The sequence below is a fragment of the Branchiostoma belcheri genome, unplaced genomic scaffold, assembly GCF_001625305.1.
Source record: "Branchiostoma belcheri isolate BF01 breed outbred unplaced genomic scaffold, Haploidv18h27 scaffold122, whole genome shotgun sequence".
Lineage (NCBI taxonomy): Eukaryota > Metazoa > Chordata > Leptocardii > Amphioxiformes > Branchiostomatidae > Branchiostoma > Branchiostoma belcheri.
The window spans coordinates 937,237-956,890 of record NW_017802625.1 but is presented as its reverse complement, the minus strand read 5'-3'; the positions used below and the strand labels follow the sequence as shown (position 1 = coordinate 956,890).

The window sequence follows — 19,654 nt, the reverse complement described above, 5'->3', positions numbered from 1 at the left end:
ACACTCACTGCACGGCTTAGCGTCCGTTGTTCCCCGTCATGCAAGGGTTGGACGTCGTGGGGTGTCGTTTGGGTCTGATAGCTACTCTCCAGCTGCTTCTGTCTAGCGGGTTGGCCTTCTGCAGTTTCATTTACCATTTACCGTAATCAAATCAAAATGGCCCAATCTAGAGACAGTGTAAAACTATGTACCTGGATTTCTCTGGCCAGAGTGAAGATCTCTCTCAGGCTCATGAAGACCTTCTTGACCAGGTATCCCGAGGCCTCCCACCCGTGGTCCTGCGGGAAGTCTGGGATGTCCTTCAGCTGGCGCTGGATCTGCAGACGGCCGCCGTACCGCGTCACCCCGTAAACTACCGTCATCACCGTCTGTTTCACCACCTACGGACAGACATACAGGTAAACAGGGCATATAGTTTGTGTTCGTAGGCCCTGCGAGACCAGAGTCTAATTTATCTAACATTGATACTGTCTTCCCACCCTACATCTCCCAGCGGGATGCAACTAGTTCATTACTACAAACAGGGCAAGCCTGTATCCTTGCACTACAAACAAAATGGGTGGGAGACAGCCATAGAGTTGTTTGTTAGTTAGATGTTGTCTCCATGAATCATTATACACTGTTCTTAACGTTCCAAAGATAAATTATAAACTAGAGAGGCCGACATTTGCTTGGGAGCAAATACAGCATATTTCAGTCCATCTCCCTCCCACTTACCGAATTTCAGATCATTTGGTTGTAAAACCAGGGCTCAGGATCCAAAAATCCATTTTTTTGGCGAAAAATAGCCCCAAAAATCATTCATAAAATTTTTTCAAAGGCATGTATCAAAAAAATGAAAAAAAAAACGCCTGGGGGTATTGGCCCACTCTACCTCCATGCCAAATTTCAAGTCATTTGGCTGAATGATGGCGGAGTTGAATCCCTTTGACTGTTTGGCAGGAGGAGAAGAAGAAGGAGAAGAAACATGAGAGAACACAATATATTTCATCCATACCATGGTATGGACTGAAATATAATAAATTTTGAATATCAATCTTGGGCCTCAATCAATGATGTAGTACATATGTTCCAAACAGGCTACCCAGTAGTAGGTATTGTACATGTACTGCAGGCCAATTTGACTACCTTTCTGTTGATGAAGCCGTCCAACACCTGAGCAATCTTCACCCCTTGTTCTGCATCCGTAGCTCGTAGTTTCTCCACCTGTGATGCAGCACATACCAAGATGTTGTCATCTCTAAAGACATCCAATGCAATTTCAGGGCGGCAAAATGGGATTTTCAAAGCCAATTTCCTGGTCATTCTTTTGGTGTAGTCGGTTGAATCTATCCTATCCCATAGCATACTGATATCTGTGAGGCAAAAATGTGATGTCACTGACAAAAATGATTAATTGTTAAACACACACCACTATCAGTGGACTAGCCCCCTGCTGTAGTGATTGCACAACTGTGTGGCCCAAGGGATACAAAGAATACATGGAGATGGGTACTGCCATAAGCGACAATGCCAATGGTTACAGGGAGGCTTTTAACTTCAATAAATCAACTAAAAAGGTAACATTTGCAAAGCAAATGCATAATGTTTACCTTTGCATATGGTCTGATCTGTTAATTCTTACTCAAACAGTTTCATGTATATGGAGTACTAGTCTAAATCCCTCCTGCTATAAAATTGCAACATGATGTAACCCAACACCAGTTACCAAGGTGACAGATGTCTGGTTCTGGTCATTGACCTTTTGTGTTTGGAACGGGAAAGAGGAAACAGAGCGAAAACAATTTATAGTTTTCCTTCGGTAAACATAATCAGCTTCATGGCTTGACTTCTCATGATTAACCCTCACCTGCCGGGCTACTCCACTGTAGACATCTTGTGGGGACTCGGCAGGCATGAGGTTAACCTGGTGAGCGCCGGTGATGTCCCTCCCCAGAGCGGCGTAATGTTGCAGTCCGTTGCACGAACCATCCTGCGTACAGGGAAAAACAAAGTCAAACTTTAGTTAAAGAGTTTGACTTGTTCCAACACAAAAAGGGAACTCACCATAAATTTTCGGCTGATCCATTGATGAAGGTTAGACATCCAGGTAAACAATATGCAAAGACTGTGATGAAATTTTGTCTGTTTTGCCAGTTACAAGTTAAAATTTGAAACTTTTGTTCCAACACGTTCTTATCTAGAGCTTTTGACTAATCACTCTCATCTTCTTCAATAGACTGACCCAGTGTGACCTACACTTCAGAGAAGCCACGTGACAAGTCTCACTGGGTCAGTCTATTGAAGAAGACTAGAGTGACTTGTCAAAAGCTCTAGGTGAGTACAATTCTTTGTGTTGGAATTTAAACAATAGTAAAAAAAACAAGGAAAATCGTAGATTCAAACCTCCGGGTTTTTTTGTATTGTATTGGTTTAGGTTATTTGTTTGTGTGTAGTATTAAAGTTATGTGCGTAATATGTTTGTATGTGTTTGATGGCTACTGACGGTTGGTTTGGTATGGACTGTTGATTAACGTGTCTGACAGCCTACACCGTCACCCGCGCCATTACCCCCGCCGTCGCCCAAATTTTTTATCGGAACCAGACACCCCTCTGTTTGACCCCTTTTGAATGCTAAGACCCAAAACTGCAACCTCCCCATTCCTTAACAACATGGTAAATTCCATTTTCAGCATGGCGGGGGTGTTCGGAGCACTTAAAAACCTTTTATTTCGACGCCCATAAGCACATATGCAATTAAACAAAAACGTTCTGCATCATCTGCAGCCCAATAGCAATACGTATACCGAACCACAGACCAATCCGTCCAGCCGATCGCGAGAAACAGCTGCTGACAGAAATGTTTCGAACAATAGTAAAACCTCCTCGCGGAAGGATATCTCCTTCCCCGGAGGTAATTACAGAGATTACTTCTGGTCTTTGAAAACTTTTGTTCCATATTCTTCTATTTGTCTGCTCAGTTTCCCTTTTGATTTTTTTATCACATTAAGTGGCGTTAGCTGTAGACACTGTCCCCTTACCTGGTGTACAGGGAAGTGTGAGATGTAAGCCTGAGGGTCAGGTGACCTCACAGCGTTGGCGATCTCCATACAACAGGCCAGGGCCTGCCAGGGTTCATCTGCCGTCATCCACCACTTACGACCCTGGAGGGGAAGACAGAGTGACACAAAAAAGAAAAATTGTGTGCTTTCATTTCATTTATTTCAAAACCTTTTTGTCCTGTTGGGCTAGTCTTCCCAGGACTCAAATGTACAGTCATACAGTTAAAAACAAAACATACATTGCATGTATCATACATTTTGCAAAATCAGTGATAAAAACACAAATATACATATGGGCAATGCACATAAATTCAACTCAAACATACAGATAAATGCATGCCACAAAATCAGCAGAGAACACACAGATGAACACAGTGGCAATAGATGTAGAAAAAAAGAATTCTGTGATTGATTAGTTAACAGTACTAATGATAAGTTTGCGGTACAGAAGCGACTGTGAAAGCCATAAACATAAAAGTACCATGAAAAAATCAGGAATTACAGTATTTTACTCTTGGATGAATATGGACTTTATTGGATGGGCTTACAGAGCAATACAAACATGTGACATTATGAACTCAGCCTGCTATCAAAACACACAAAGAACAAAGCATCAGAGGGTTTGAAAGCTGAACAATGAAGACATTGTACCATCATGGGGTGGTCTGCAGAGTCAAGGACCTCCTCCATCATCTCATTTGCATATTCTAACCTTTCCGTTTGGGAGTTCCTGAAGGGAGGAAACAAGTTGGGTAGTCATTTCTATAGAAACACCAATTCCTGCTAAAGCCCTGTTGATTTGATTACATGGATGACATCCTCAAACTGATGCGAGCATGTGAATAAAAAAAGTTGCCTTCAGTATGAAATCTACTAGAACATGGTCATGAAGGTTGAATAAATGACTAAACACACAGGGTATGGTATGGCGTGTATAAGAGACTCTTCATATCCATTTCGTCACATTTTCTTCTTTTCCTTTTGTTTTCCAATACTTTTTGGCAATTCACGGCATATGAATATAATTGCTCAGTTTGCAGCTACTTTGAATGATTAATTTTACAGTATGGTCGACAACTTCTAATTTTGAAGGGGAGAAAATTCATGTGCGCACGGATGTCATACATTCATGTAACGTTATAAACAAATCAAAATCTTCATTGCCAACGTAAACATATCTTCCCAACACGCTTACTTTTTCTTGAAGCCTGTAAGATTGACCAGGTGGATCTTGAGCCAATCCAGTCCCTTTTCTCCCAGGGGATGTCCCTCAGCAAAGACCAGGATACTCCTGGCCACATCACTGCCTGTGGTACCAACAGGACATCATACGTGAAAGTCATCTCAAACCAGTTTGGCTCAATGAACAGTATGAATACAGTGCTCGAAATACCTGTCTGCAGTCTGCAATCTGCAGATAGATTTCAAAGATTGCAGAAGAAAAATTTATACAATCTGCAATTTTGCAGCAGGAAAAATTGGCACTTGGGATTTGACGCTCTTGGCCCCATGGACATACAACACTTAAGCTCCTGTTCTGAAACAACAGGAGTTTCTTCACTAATTTACATCAACTTTGTCTTGACTTGTCTATCTTTTGTTTCCTTTTGGACTTCCAAAATGTCTTCACTAATTTGCATATCAATCAATAGTTCATGCTTATAAACCTGCAAGATTGTAGTATAGAGGCTTGTGTATTTGCAGAAAGTATTTCCAAATTGCAGAACAAAATTTTGACTCTTCTGCAATATTGCAGAGCACTGAAAAAATTTAGTATTTCGACCACCGAATATGTCGGTGAAAGTTAGACATCCAGGTAATAAGATACGCCTAAAGCAGCGCAGTTACTCAAGCAACTGGATATGATTTTGAAAATGGGCAGACATTTCAGGTAGCATCCACTACCTTTCTATAACATCAGGAGCCATTTGATTCACTTGCATCCAAAGGTAGTGGATGCTACCTGAACCATCTGAACATTTCCAAAATCATATCTAGTTGCTTGAGCAACTGGGGTAACTGAATGCACAGTTTAGCTGATTGATCTGGTCTTGACAGATAAGACAGATGCTATGTACAGTACATAAAGGAGGAGCTTTTTTCATCATATAAAATGAAACAGTGTACCAGGGCTTAATGTCCCATCCTAAAGACGTGCTACCCTTTCCTGTAGCGTACAAGTCAGGTAAGCAACACCGAGTGAGAGTGACGTACCTAGGTGGTTGAAGTGAGGAGGACACGGATAGACTCTGCCCCGGAAATCCATGTTGTGGGGAAAGTAGAAAATCTCATGACGGAACTGGAGAAAAAGCAGGATAATAATTGTTAATAATAGTTACTGTGTAGTTAATGTTCTAAACTTCTACATTTTGTATTTGCCCAAAAATGCTCAAGGAATTTCCTTGGGTTCAAGACATTTTGAAGCAAAAATGAAGCAAAAGTGTAAATTAAGTAAAAACAGAGTACTGTACTGAGAAAAAATTAAATCTGACTACATTCCCTTACATTGTATAGACACTGTACCAATGTATGACTGTCCCCTTATGTTATATAGACTTAGATAGATACAATCATGTATGTTAAGTTTGCATGTCAACTTTCCATTTGAATGATAAGGCCACACCGATTTAATTCTATGGATGACATCCTCTGAAGACCCCCAAACTAGTGCACGCGGGCGAAAAAAAAAAAATCCGGCCCAAAATAAAAATGCTACAAAACCACAGGAATACAAACCTGGTATTGTGAATTTTGCGCATTACATAGCGACGTATACGACAGGCCGACACATGCTGGATTTTTGCGGAATATATGAATCGACACTGCTGTACGTATGTACTGAGTTCTTGAGTCTTGGAGCTTCGGTAGCCTGGCTGCCGTCAACCAGAGTTATCACCACCATGCACTACCCAGGCCTAAAGCCAGGCCAGAGCCTCGGAATACGTGATTTTTTTTCTTTTTTTTTTGAGATCGAGCGAAAATCAATGCGCGCGCGGATGTCATCCATAAAATTAAATCGGAGTGGCCTAATTGTTAATTCCAAAAACCAGCAAACTGAATTGGCATGGTCTATATCATCTGTATATCATAACCCATATATGACTTTCTTTAAAAAAAAAGGGAAATGCGAGACTTACCCTGTTAGCAATGGACAGTTTGTAAAGCATGTCCATTCTCAGGCTGTGCATCTCACTGCGTAACTTCCGCACTTGAGCCATTTGTTTCCTCATGGCTTGCTTGTCTCCATTGGTTCTGTGGGGACAACATAGTTTTGTTGATATGATAGGCCATGTTGATATCATTACAAATGTATCTGGATGACATCCTCTGGGAACCCCAAAACTGATGCGAGTGTGCGGATAAAAAAAGTTTTAAAAAGTGTGCGGGCAAAAAAACAGTTGCATTAATTATGAAATCTAAACAGTCATGAAAGTTGAACACACAGAAAATGGTATGGCAAATCATAGACTCTTCCTTATCATTTCTTCACATTTTCTTCTATTCCTTTGAAATTGATTCTACAACATAAGTATCATTTTCCAATACGTTTTTGCTATGTTTGAGAGCCTCGAAAATCAACTTATGACAGCCATTATAAATTATTGCAATTGTGATGGCTTGTTTGATAATTCTGTTAAAGATACATTTGTGTAAGAACACAATAGTTTTATGTTTTCATATAACCCAGGCACTTTTGTTGTTGTAAGGCCATGTTGATTTGATTATATGGATGACATCCGCGCGCGCATGAATTTTCGGCCGTTTCCAAAAAAAAAAGTTTTCAACCATACTGTAAATCGTACAAAACAGTTGCAAAATGAGCAAAAATATACTATAAGTTACAAAAAAAATTCATAAAAACTACCAATGTCGTAGAATGCCAAAATCAAACGAAAAAAAACGAAATTGTAAAGAAATGAACTTGAAGACTAGATTATTCGCCAAACCATATTCTGTGCCATTTGCTCAACCCTCATGACCACGTATATTTCATAATGAAAAGAACTTTTTTTTTGCAAAACTTTTTTTTTATTCGCACGCGCGCATCAGTTTTGGGGCTCCCGGAGGATGTCATCCATATAATCAAATCAACATGGCCTAACAGACAAAAAGTTGAAGACGAAATTACAACGGTGTGCTAGGGGGTTATATCAGAACCTATAAAAGCAGAGTTTTCATCTCTTTAAATGTCAGTCATTTTTCTGGGGTACTATCCTTTTCCGAGATTATGCATCACTTTCACATACCTATCATATTATATATAGTTACTATACTAAGTATAAGTCAATCAGGCCGACCCCCATCTTCCAACCTCTGCCTGATTTTCTCATGCAATGACTCTAAATGCTAAAATCAAATGAAGTGCAAGTTCTAGAGCTGTGTACCGATACTCAGTACCGATACTGTACCGGAAAAATTGATTAGGTACAGGTCCAAAATACCTAATCCCTCAGTACCGGTACTGTACCTAAACAATTTCACACCAACTTTATGCCTAATTGTGACCTTAAATGTGGAAATAGCTGGTCGCCAATGGGTTCCAATGTAAGGACAGTGTGTTCATGAAAACAATAATACCTTACTTTTGCCTATATTTTATCTGAGCATTCTCCATAAACCAAAATTAAACCTTAACTATCAAGTGTATACATGTTTTTGTTGCTATTGAAAGAGTTCAGAAGAGCATGTAAATTGGTCGAATTTTTTAGGTACAGGTTCAGGTCCGGACCTGTACCTAAACCTGTGTACCTGTACCTGTACCTGTACCTAAAATTTGTTTAGGTACACAGCTCTAAGTGCAACATAGAACAACTTACAACATCTCCGTTCCCACTTTGGGGAAGGTAGGGGCCTCTGAGACTGGCTGGGGAATATCCAACTCCTTACTGCCCTTGTTGTTGAACACTTGAATAACCAAGTCCAGGATCTATAGTAAAGGTAAAGCTGTCATTCTAAACTGAGGCAAAGCATTATGTTTTTTCCAGTAGATAGTAGTGTGTGACTTGTGTTCAGTCAAACATACCAATTATGATTAAAAAAACATTAAGAGGCATATAATTTATAAATTTAGAACATGTAGTATTATGTAATTAGATTAGTTTACAAAAAAAATCAATTATTTTGACAAAAATCTTTGTTCTTAAGGACATTTCTGTGTCACAAAATTGATGTGATATATTATGCCAGTCAGTTACATATATTCAATTTTGAAGTTTACAAATGTAGTTTCCATATGTGAAAGTTTACAATGTACAGATGTAGAGGACTACATTTTGTAACTTTTCTTTTACGCCAGTCAAACAAGCAGTAAGGAAATTAATTAAATTAAGTTGATGCTGCTCACTGGTTGGTTGATTTTCCAGGCACAGGCTCCCAATTGGTTGAGAGAGTCCAGGATTGGGTACAACTCCGATGTCCCGACTTTCTCCAGGAGTAGTTCGTGTTGTAACGTGGCGTCATTGGATCGCATCAACTTAGCTGGGAGATAACAAAAGGGAATGCCATAAAAAAAAGGTCCCATTCCACTCCATGCAGAGCATTGACTGTGGTGGTGCCCATCTCCGTTGCTGTAGCCCTTGGGCCACACAGTTGCGCAAGCACTAAAGCAGGGAGATAGCCTGCTGTTAGTGGTATGACAGGGTTCTATTTGGTTATCGCACAGGCTTCCAAGTGTTCTAAAAATAAAATGTGTATTTTATTAGGTGGGTATGACATTAATAAAATGGTACAACACACAGTGTATTCCGCATCACCCTCAGTCCCAGCCCTCCCGTGGGCTGGGTCTCTCTCCAGCCTTTGGGCGATCCAACCCGCAGTCAGGCTGATACCTCGGTTGATACGGACGACACAGTTGTATTAGGCCACACCGACTTAATTTTATGGATGACATCCGCGCGCGCATTGATTTTCGCCTGTCGCCCTCAAAAAAAAAAAAAAGATCACGTCCACCTAGGCTCTGGCCTGGCTCTAGGCCTGGGCAGTCCATGGTAGTAAGCGACAATACGGAGCTGAGCACCCAGGCTATCGAATTCGAAGCTCCAGGACTCAAGAACTCAGTACATACGTACAGTACCGATTCATAAATTCCTCAAAAAAGCCAGCATGTGTCGGCTTGTCGCGATCGTATACGTCGCTATGTACTGCCGCAATTTCACAATACCCGCTTTGTATTCCTGTGGTTTAGTAGCATTTTTATTTTTGGCCAGAATTTTTTTTTATTCGCCCGCACGCACTAGTTTGGGGGTCTTCAGAGGATGTCATCCATAAAATTAAATCGGTGTGGCCTTATCTTTAAAAGCAGTGAACTGAGAATGAGACTCACTTGGAGACAACAGAAAGCCGCCCTTCTTGACAGAAGACCAAGGCACCGGAGGCATGAGCATGGGCAGTAGACTGCTGTCAAACACAAGGCTGGTGTCCTGGGCACCTTCTACTAACTGTACCAGCATGGGGTGGGGCTACGCACAAACATACAGAGTTCAATAAAGGTTCCCTCTCACAAACTTATTTGTTTATTTATTTGTTTGTTATCTGTCTGCACTTGAAAAAGTATATAGCAAATTATGTAGAATGAATGTTTTCTTCTTTTCCTTGGGAATTGATTTACTTTACAATGCGGTACAGAAAGCTTCTTTTGGAAATGGACGAAAATTCATGTCATCCTAAATATGCTAAAATCAACACGGCTTTACTCATATACAAAGTTACATATCATCATAGGTCACAATGCATACATGTACAAATGTATTTTAATTTGGTGCATGCAGATTAATTGCAGATAGAAAAGAGCAAATCTTGGCAATAACTACTCACCTTAATAATGCCCACTTGTTTGATGTTCCTATAGGTGTACATGTGATACAGGGCAGGGATCAGCTTCCTACAGAACCAGGGGAAATTATTTATTTATTTTATGAAGATTTACCACATTTGTGGAAGGATTGACATAACAGGTGACTATCACCTTTTCAAAGATGCCAACCCCGAGACAAGACTGTAAGGTTTGAACCACTCACACCGGGAAGGTCCCCTACTCTTTTCGATAAGTGCGGTGGGTTCTTTAACGTGCGTGGGGTGTGGCTCTTCCAAACACGGGACCTCCATTTAACGTCCTATCCGAGGGACGTCCCTAACCAAAGCTAGGTACTCATTTCTGAGTGAAGTGAAGAAATTCGTGTAAAGTACCTTTCCCAAGGGTACAACGTCGGGGCGCATGATCGGACTTGTTCGGGTACAACCCGGAATCGAACCCGGGTCTCCCCGTTTCATGGTCCAGTGATGTACCACTACACCACACGACGCCACTGTGCAGGATCAATGATAGCTCTCATAACAAACAATGACTTTTCTTTGAACACAAAAGTTAAGCAGTGTCTGATTTTTACTTGAATCACAAAGTTGGAGAAAAATGCTAGTCAATCTCTCTCTCTCTCCCAGCAAGTACAAGTTTTACTCGAATTTATAATTTTCTTCCTGAATACTTGAGTTACATGCATATGAAGACCTAAGGCCACACCAATTTAATTTGTTGGTTCTCGGATTTTTTCAGAAAAAATATGAAGCGACAGGGCGAAAAAAATAAAATAAAACAGGTCTAGGCATCCTATTATAGGCTTAAATGCTACGAAATGAGCCATGAAGTCAACATAAAAGGCCGGGTTAAAATTTAAACATTGAATTTTGAACTTTTAATCAAACCACTGCAATGATAGATCGGAAAACTGTAACAACTAGGAAGAAAAGGACTTTCCTCAACTGTTGGGGGTAAAACATGAGCATTTTTCAGTTGATTCAGGACCAGAATCAAATTTTTTTTTTGCAAATCAGAAAAAAACGAAGAGGCGAATCCGAGAACCAACAAATTAAATTGGTGTGGCCTAAATATGATAAAATCAACACTGCTTTACTCATATACAAAGTTACATATCATCATAGGTCACAATGCATACATGTATTTTAATTTGGTGCATGCAGATAACTTGCAGATAGAAAAGAGCAAATCTTGGCAATAACTACTCACCTTAATAATGCCTACTTGTTTGATGTTCCTATAGGTGTACATGTGGTACAGGGCAGGTATCAGCTTCCTACAGACACAAGGGAAATTATACATGATCATTGATAGTTCTCATCAATTACTAGTAACATAACAGTGACTTTTCTTTGAACACAAAATTTAAGCAGTGTCTGATTTTTACTTGAATCACAAAGTTGGAGAAAAATGCTAGTCAATCTCTCTCTCTCTCTCCCAGCAAGTACAAGTTTTACTCAAATTTATAATTTTCTTCCTGAATACTTGAGTTACATGCATATAAAGACCTAACAGACAAACAAACAAACAAACAAACAAACAAACAAACAAACAAACAAACAGTACTTACTGTTCACTGGTCTTTCTGAAGAGATTATTGTCGATTTTCACCTCTCGAACCATCACATCTACCAACAGACTTCCCAACTGGATATAAAATGTACAACATTGCAATGTCAGTGCCTTTGAAAAAAACACATACATGAAAGATTCTTCTACAATCTCAACAACTACTTCTAGCAAGAGCCAAATCATGCAAGGACCAAACATTTCAATAAGGACAGAGGCTGGACTATTCTGAGGTACTTTTAATCACTTTATATTCATGCTACTTTAATTCGTGGTTTTCACAGTCACTTCTGTGCTGCGAATTTATCATTACCGTGAACAAATAATGTGTCCACTTTCTTTCTTCTGCACCTGCCCCCACAGCGAAGATATAGTTTTGGAAACATGCCCATTTTTCTCAGACTGCAAACTACCGTGAATATAACATGATTTACAGTAATAGCGATGGTCAGAGCAAATCATGGGTAGAACAGGCAAGACTCCAGGTAGTGATGCATACCTAAATCCAATTTTAGGTTCAGGTCCAGATTCAAGTCCAGAGATTTAGGTTTAGTTCCGGACTTGTAAGTCCAGACCTAAACCCATGGCATGTACAAAATTGCATGTTGGCAACCTTGCAATGTTATCTGGGTGAAACTTTGGCCACATAACATGGAGGCCGGTACTTGACGATGCCCAATGGCAATGTTTTCTTCATTTTGCAGCAAAGATTTTGCAATCTACGGAAGGTTTTAGGTGTTTTGGAAAGAAAAGGGGTATGTGGAATGGTCTTTTATGGTAATAAGTCCGGACTCGGTTCTTGACTTTTAGGTTTTTTTGGACTTGAACCTAAACATTCTTACAAGTCCAGATCCAAGTCCAGTGAACCGGTATGCATCACTAACTCCAGGCTATGTTTCTGACTGGTACTTACATTGATGATCAGATTGATGGGCCAAGCACACTCATCACCCTACAGAATAAAGAAAATAAAGAAAATGGTGTGCTTAGGTGTTCAAGACATCAAGTGCAATTTCACAGGGCAAAACCAAAAATATTCCTGATGAGGAAATCTGTATGATACTGACATTTATGAACAAATGAATGAAGGAATGAATGAATGAATGAATGAACGATGTGAAAGAAACCCACCACTACAGGGCTGACACTGTGGTCCCCCTCCAGTTGGTACCACAGCTCGCGAGCCTGACCAGGCCTGCCTCCCTGCACGTTGTTTACCATGAAGCTACAGTAGTCCTGGTAAATCTGTCTGATCTATGGACAACATACAGGCACCAAGAAAAATTAGTACTCGTACATGTCATATATTGTACATGTATCAACTATGTCCACTGTACCAATTGTTACAACATCTATACTAGAAATGTAACCTTTGCAAAGCAAATGCATATTCTTCACATGGTCTAGCCTAACCAAGAAGGTTCCTTGGCCTAACTAACTACTGCTCTTACTCATGTTCGCATACATGGACTAGCCCCTCTAACTCCGTACTGCTATAAAATGTAATCCAACACCACAGGGTGTCTGCTATAGCACCAGTTACCATGGTGACAGATGTCTGGTCCAGGTCATTGACTTAATGTGTTTGGAGAAGAAGAGGAAGACAAAACTGAACAAAAACAAATGAATATATTTTCCTTTCCTGCTGAGAAGGTGAACATAATTCAGAGATATTTGTGTACTGTTAACATGTAACATTTGGACCAAAACAAGAGCATGTGTGGCAGTGCACTTTATGAGTATGCCGCACATTGAAATCAGCAACATCTTTGCTTTGAGGTCCTCTCATTACATAATAAGGGTAGTTTTTTTTCATAATATATCAAAATAAAGCTTTGAATTTACTTTTTGTCTCACCCTTGAAGACCATAGGTTACTTAGTCAAATTGTTTATGTCCGGGATCTGTACCTAAATCTCTATACCTGAACTTGTACCTGTAGTACTGTAATGTTTAGATAGGTGGCCCTAATAGCCAATACAGATAAAGCAAATAATGGCACTGTATGAATAGTGCATTGATTGACAACCTAACCTTTTCCACACTGCCACTCTGTAGTTTCTGCTTGATGCGGTACTTCTGTTGGATCTTCGTGCCGAGGTCGCGCGCTATGATCAGCAGGGGGTCACCGGTCACCGCTACAAGGCAGATTGCCTGTAGAGAGTCAAACAACAATGAAACAATGTCATAGTACATTGTAAAACTTTATTCCAACACGAAGAGTACAGGGGGATCAAAATTTCAACGACCACTGTTGCCTTCATCAGGATGATTAATGACCTATAAGTTCCGAACATTAAGTTGTGAGAATTATGGTTACAGACACATGACCTTATTCATAATCCCCCAAATTCGAACTTGACTTTCATATTCCCCACCCCAAACTACCTACAAAGTATTTTGAAAAAATCCACATCATCAACACGTTATCCTGTCTAATCAAACTCTGTCATGAAAAAAAGCAGCTATTTCGCTGAAAACCATGCCAGGTACCCATTGCCCAAAATAATAATATGTGTTTCTCAAAAATCATGACCATCATATGTTCACAACGTATATGACATGTCATACCCATGCAATCTGCTGCAGTACCTTACAAAACTGCTAGAGTACCCAAAATTGACTTTGACCTTCGGCTATTCCGAGATCAGGGTGCGCCAAAGGGTTGCACTTGGGCCAATTTTTCAAGTTTTATATTTTTCTACTTTCAGTGCAGAAAATCGCACTAGAGGTGTTACCATACATTGCACTTTTTAAATTTTTGGATAGAGACGTTCAGTTCAAAAGTTGTGCTCTTCCAAACTTTAGCCCACTCATTTCAGATGTGGCCGGCAACGGACACTACAGCTAAGCTGTAGTGTCCGTTGCCGGCCACATCTGGCCGCTCAAGTACATGACAAGAACACCAAATCTTGCAAGACCTGTCATTTAGGGGTTGACAAAATGCTACAGAAATAACATAAATGAAAAAATTACTTCAAAATTGCAACAAAATGTAATTAATGTACCTATATGGTATACTTGGCAACGGACACTACATGGCAACGGACACTACACCCTTGAGGTTTTTTGACATTATTTCATATAATTACAGCAATAGACTGAAATAGCTACTGTGTTTTAAGTCAGCATCTTCAGCTGTTTCAAAACCTGAAATCATATGCACCCACAGCTTTTCTATTTTAAGTTATTACCGAGCAACGGACACTACACATTTTCTCGGACAAAAAAGACAGGTAACTGTAAGCCATCAGCCATATTAACCCAAAGGACAAGCAACATAAAAACACATGTTTTGTGTCATATATGGATGTACCTTGCATAACATGCAAAATGGCCAGTTCTATCACCATCCTTTTTAGTACAGGGAGATAAGTTAGTTGCAATGTGTTAATTTATGAATTTTACATAACGTGTACAACATATTGATAAATACGCTCTAGGAAAGAGAAATTTCCAATCATCATCAGGTTTTTTGCAAAAAATATCAGACTGAGCATGTCTGAACATATTGCAAATCTTTTCATTCCATTTTTTTGTTCCCAAATTACTTAAAAGCATATTTCAAAAACTGGCATTTTTCAAGTGCAACAGCATAACGTAGATTTTATGCCAATTTCTGGTCTTAAATTGGCCATAGCATAAGTTTTAAACATCTTAACACCAAATCTCTTCCTGATTGTCTGGAAAATAACTGCACTAGTATAACAAGTTTGATAAATGTCAACAGAATGCGATAAATACAGAGTAAGATTGACATAACGATGCACGATGCCATTGGCGCACCCTGATCTCGGAATAGCCGCTTCATTGTCCCATCCTGAACCTACCTACCAAATACAGTATCATAAAGATACATGCATCACAGCCGAGATAAATCTGCAACTTATTCCTACAAATGTACCTGCACCATCATGTCCACATATTCCTGTTCCTCCAGCACACAGAGGAAAGGATAGATGTTCACCTGGCCTTTAGCTGGAAAACAAAATGTTTACAGTGATGTCAGAAAGACTGTCTGTTGTTCAAATCGCTGCACTTGTAACAGCATCAAAACGGGATTCTGACAGACATTTGAAAGCAAGGGCCAATATTGTCTCAATAGGGACAGCTAGATACCCGACTATCTAGCAAGAAAGCCTGCCATCAAAGAGCTTGCAGAGCCAAAACAGAATGGGTACAAAAAAACAGCCTACAGAGCAAAAGCACCAGAAGGAACTGTTACTAGTGCTTTATAACATTGAGTCTTACCTTTACTTTGTCTGTCCATCTGTTTCTTGAGTGTCCTGAAGGCCTGCAGCAAACCAGTCTCCCACATCGTCTTGTGGGTCTGGAGAAGCTCTCGCTGTGGTAAGATAAACATGTTTGTTTCTTCGTTTGTTTGTTTGTTTTTTGTTTATATATTTGTACAATAATATATAAAAAGAATACGTAACTCTCACTTCATTCAGGTGAAAATGTTCGTTCATTATCATGATTATGGGCATCAAAGGAAACCCAAACCAAGCTTGGCTGTACCCACCAACTTTAGGACCTCCTGACTGGACTGTCTCTGCCCCTCCACAGACTCTACTTTCAGCCAATGTTGTGTCTCCATCTCCAGCTGGGCGTTACATCGCTCTACAACCTCCTCTTCTGTAAACAAGGGTCGGGCCTGCAAGGACGTATCCTGCAAAACAAAACAACTTTACACTTAAGAGGGAAAAAGCATAATGTTTACCTTCACCTGGTCTAGCCAAACTGACTACTGCCCTGTGTATTCTTACTCAAATCCATTCATATGTATGGTGAGCAGCCTCTCCAACTCTGTTCTGCTACATAGTGTAATCCAACACCACAGGGTGTCTGCTGCAGCACCAGTTACCATGGTGACAGACATCTGGTTCAGGTCATTGACCCTGTGTTTGAAGTAGAAGAAGAAACTGAGCAAAAATAATATGTTTTCCATCTGTGAAGGTAAACAAAATTATCGCAAGAATGTGACATACTGGTATTGTTTTGGCTGGTCCATGCATTTATCTGCATGTTTCGTAGCGCAGTTTCTGTTCGTTTTGCCAGAGGGTGCTTTTTGTCAAGGTGGCTATATCTCTGATTGCCCAATGTTTGAGCAAGTCCTGAGAATTTACAGTATGACAGTCTGGCAGACATTTTTCTCTATTTGTTTTTTGGCTCAAACATGGTAGATATAATCAAGGATAATGCAATAGCATACCAACATCAGTGTGGCAAGAATAGGGGCTTACGCTGTAGTTATCGTTACTCTTGTCCGCATAGATAGATGATACCAGATCTGTTGTACACCTCTGGGGCAAAGGGAGCGGTGGTGGGGCGAAGTCTGCCATCCCACAACCATCTTGTATTGCCTGAAGTATAAAAAGACACACTTAAGCAAACACTTGAGAGTTGAGACAAACCTTAGCAAACAATAACACTAACAATCTATGGCAATCACTCGATATCTTTATTTGCAATCAGATACAGATTCATGTACAGATACATATTCATGCACAGATACAGATTCATGTACAGATACAGACTTTCCGAGTAGGATGACCGTGTCAGTCCCTACACCTGAGTGAGGGTTACAGTTGACACGGCGGCCTTCGCGTGGATTTGTTTAAGGTGGATAACAGGTTGCGAATCTGTGACCCACACACTTGGGCATCCATCTTCCCCAGCGGATCCATATCGAGGGAGACGTGCTAGTTCCGGTTGGGATGCTTGCAGCGAGCTGCCGGATGACTTGGTTACGCTCAAGGTCCGCCTTCACTACGCCAGCCCGCCTGGTGCTGCTCTCGTCCGCCAGCTGAAGACAGCTGCCGTTGGAGACTTGTCCCTCTATTTGAGGGGGGATACGTGTAAAGTACCTTTCCCAAGGGCACAACGTTGGTGCGCATGTTCGGACATGCCCCTGTGCTCCGACCCGGAATCGAACCCGGGGCTCCTTGTTGAGCACCGAACGCTCTGTCCACTACGCCACACGATGCCAATAGCACACAAATTACATACAACAGCACTAAACAATAAAACTACAGTCCTTTCCATCTACATATAATAAAGGACAGTTCACCTTTAATATGTACTCCTGTTCATCAGCTTGGAAGGTGCAATCCCTGAAAATGTTCTCCAAGTTGAAGCCCTGTGGTGTCACAAAGTGTTCATACATATGTAGTTAGATCATAACTGTGTTATTGAACTATAACCCTTGTCCTGTGGAGCCCAACAATTGTTGTTCTGCACATACAGTACCATCTATATAGCACCCTGTATAGGTACGATTTGGGGGTATTTCTCGTGCAACACATCACACCGCAGCAAAACGCATTGAATGCGGAAGTAACTATGCCACTGCAGAGCAATTTTTGGGGGTCTAAGACTATGATCTAATTAAGATATGAAATTAGTGAAAAATAGTGTGCCAGGAATGCCAGCAGGACAAGGGTCAAAGATTACAACTGCACTAGATTTATGCTGCAAAATGAACTACATGCATTTCTATTCTAAGGCCACACCAAGTAAATTTTATGGATGACGTCCGCGCGCGCATTGATTTTGGCCTGTTCCTAGAAAAAAAAACAAGAAATTCCGCTTCCTGTAACTATGACCAAAGAGTCACGACAGTGCCGCAAATAGGTTTTTACGGACCAAAGCTTATGAAGCATCAAGCAAGGAAATCATGACTAACTTCCATTAGAAATTCAGTTTGGTACATGCTGCCACATTTGAAGAAACTTGCTGACCGCTCCATCCATCTCCCCAAACTCACAGGACGACAATTACTGTTCCACCTAATTTATTGCTGTTTTGATGATGAATAAAATATTTCTTGCTTGTTACACTGTGTCACCTCATTCAATTGGTGTCCTAACATTTGTCGTCTCTTAGTATATTTCTAATCTAGGCATCTTGTTTTTTAGGGCCCTTCTTGTTTTTTTGCCCTCTCGCATTAGATTTAGGGTCTCCAAAGGACGTCATCCATAAAATTTACTTGGTGTGGCCTAACTGTAAATCACAATTTTTTTTTCAGTACTTTTACATGTATATCTGCAGTTTTCACAGTCACTTCTATGCTGCTAACTTATCATTACTGTAAAAAAAAAACAATTCGTTGACTTTTTGCTGCACCTGCCACCACGAATGTATAGTTCTGCAAACATGTCCATTTTTCTCAGACCGTGAACTTTTGCTACCGCGAACATGAAGCGACCTTACAGTAACTTTCTTCCTGTTGCCTTAAACCCAGAACCAGTACAAACTTTGCACCGAGTGGCTACATTAACATGTTGAAGGTTAAACAAATCAGATGTGCACCTGTGGACCCCGGTACTCACCTCCTTGTACATCTGTTTCACACATCTCATAGGCACGGCACCTGTCAGTCCAGCTCTGTAGGAAATGGAAAAAAAGTAAAAGCATGCTTAAAGTATATAGTAAATCTTTCTGACTAAAACCACAAAGTGGAAAATCAGCACTGGAAAAAGACAAAAAAGTTTGAATCAGCACCATCTTTTATTTGAGGTCCTCTTGTGAGAGTAAGGTCTTTGCATGAGATAACAAAAGTATTGAAGACCACAGTCTACTTTGTCAAATTGGTACATGTACATGTACCAGGGCTCGAAATTCATTTTTTGGAATAGGTGCACTGGCACCGTATAAAACAAAACACATTTAATTTAACAGATCTTACTACTCCTCTTATAAGCTTGAATCTGAAATTGGAGCTGACTTCAACATTTTACTCTGACAAGTACTACAACAAAGATTTCATTATTTTTCTGACACTTAGATAAAAGTGCCTACAAAAATACCTACAAAAATATTTAGATGCACCAGTGCACCCACTGCAAAAAATTGGGTGCACAGCTCCAATTTTGGGTGCGCTAAAGTGCATTTCGAGTCCTATAGTTACCTGCATTGGTACAAATACAATGTAAAGTTTTTGAACCCTGTTTAGGTACCTAGCCCTAGTACTTCAGGATTCTACATGTATCTTTAGAAGTTCTTTACCTGCCCATACACTCCAGTGCAGCTGCATAGGACTGTAGGTTAGGGTGGTGCCCATCTTTGGTCATCATGAAGAACAGGTGCCGAATTTTGTCCATATTAGCCTGCAAAAAATCATATCAATCAAGTTCAAAATGAGAAAAAAAAAAGATGAAAGTAACTTGCTGTTATCACATTTCTATAGAAGAACATTATAGCATAATAATATAAACTGCAAGCATTTGAGGACT

At 40.2% G+C, this 19,654-nt stretch overlaps 1 protein-coding gene across 3 annotated transcripts in view; it reads right to left on the bottom strand.

Annotated features, from left to right (window-relative positions):
• The window catches only part of LOC109463139 (DNA-directed RNA polymerase, mitochondrial-like), a 31,006-nt gene that overhangs the window by 5,158 nt on the left and 6,194 nt on the right, over positions 1 to 19,654 (bottom strand). The window contains exons 6-28 of one of the 3 annotated variants that reach the window (XM_019759854.1): positions 19,428 to 19,528; positions 18,752 to 18,806; positions 17,491 to 17,559; positions 16,664 to 16,783; positions 15,943 to 16,089; positions 15,672 to 15,765; positions 15,325 to 15,398; positions 13,455 to 13,574; positions 12,553 to 12,675; positions 12,335 to 12,373; positions 11,423 to 11,499; positions 11,062 to 11,128; positions 9,364 to 9,499; positions 8,386 to 8,519; positions 7,859 to 7,968; positions 6,179 to 6,293; positions 5,256 to 5,340; positions 4,237 to 4,348; positions 3,693 to 3,771; positions 3,021 to 3,143; positions 1,850 to 1,972; positions 1,129 to 1,206; positions 192 to 380 (exon numbers count right to left, since the gene is read on the bottom strand). In XM_019759854.1, the coding sequence (XP_019615413.1) occupies positions 192 to 380; positions 1,129 to 1,206; positions 1,850 to 1,972; positions 3,021 to 3,143; positions 3,693 to 3,771; positions 4,237 to 4,348; positions 5,256 to 5,340; positions 6,179 to 6,293; positions 7,859 to 7,968; positions 8,386 to 8,519; positions 9,364 to 9,499; positions 11,062 to 11,128; positions 11,423 to 11,499; positions 12,335 to 12,373; positions 12,553 to 12,675; positions 13,455 to 13,574; positions 15,325 to 15,398; positions 15,672 to 15,765; positions 15,943 to 16,089; positions 16,664 to 16,783; positions 17,491 to 17,559; positions 18,752 to 18,806; positions 19,428 to 19,528 (2,370 nt within the window). The remainder of the gene's footprint in view (positions 1 to 191; positions 381 to 1,128; positions 1,207 to 1,849; positions 1,973 to 3,020; positions 3,144 to 3,692; positions 3,772 to 4,236; positions 4,349 to 5,255; positions 5,341 to 6,178; positions 6,294 to 7,858; positions 7,969 to 8,385; positions 8,520 to 9,363; positions 9,500 to 11,061; positions 11,129 to 11,422; positions 11,500 to 12,334; positions 12,374 to 12,552; positions 12,676 to 13,454; positions 13,575 to 15,324; positions 15,399 to 15,671; positions 15,766 to 15,942; positions 16,090 to 16,663; positions 16,784 to 17,490; positions 17,560 to 18,751; positions 18,807 to 19,427; positions 19,529 to 19,654) is intronic. The other 2 variants (XM_019759852.1, XM_019759853.1) reach the window with 2 other exon arrangements.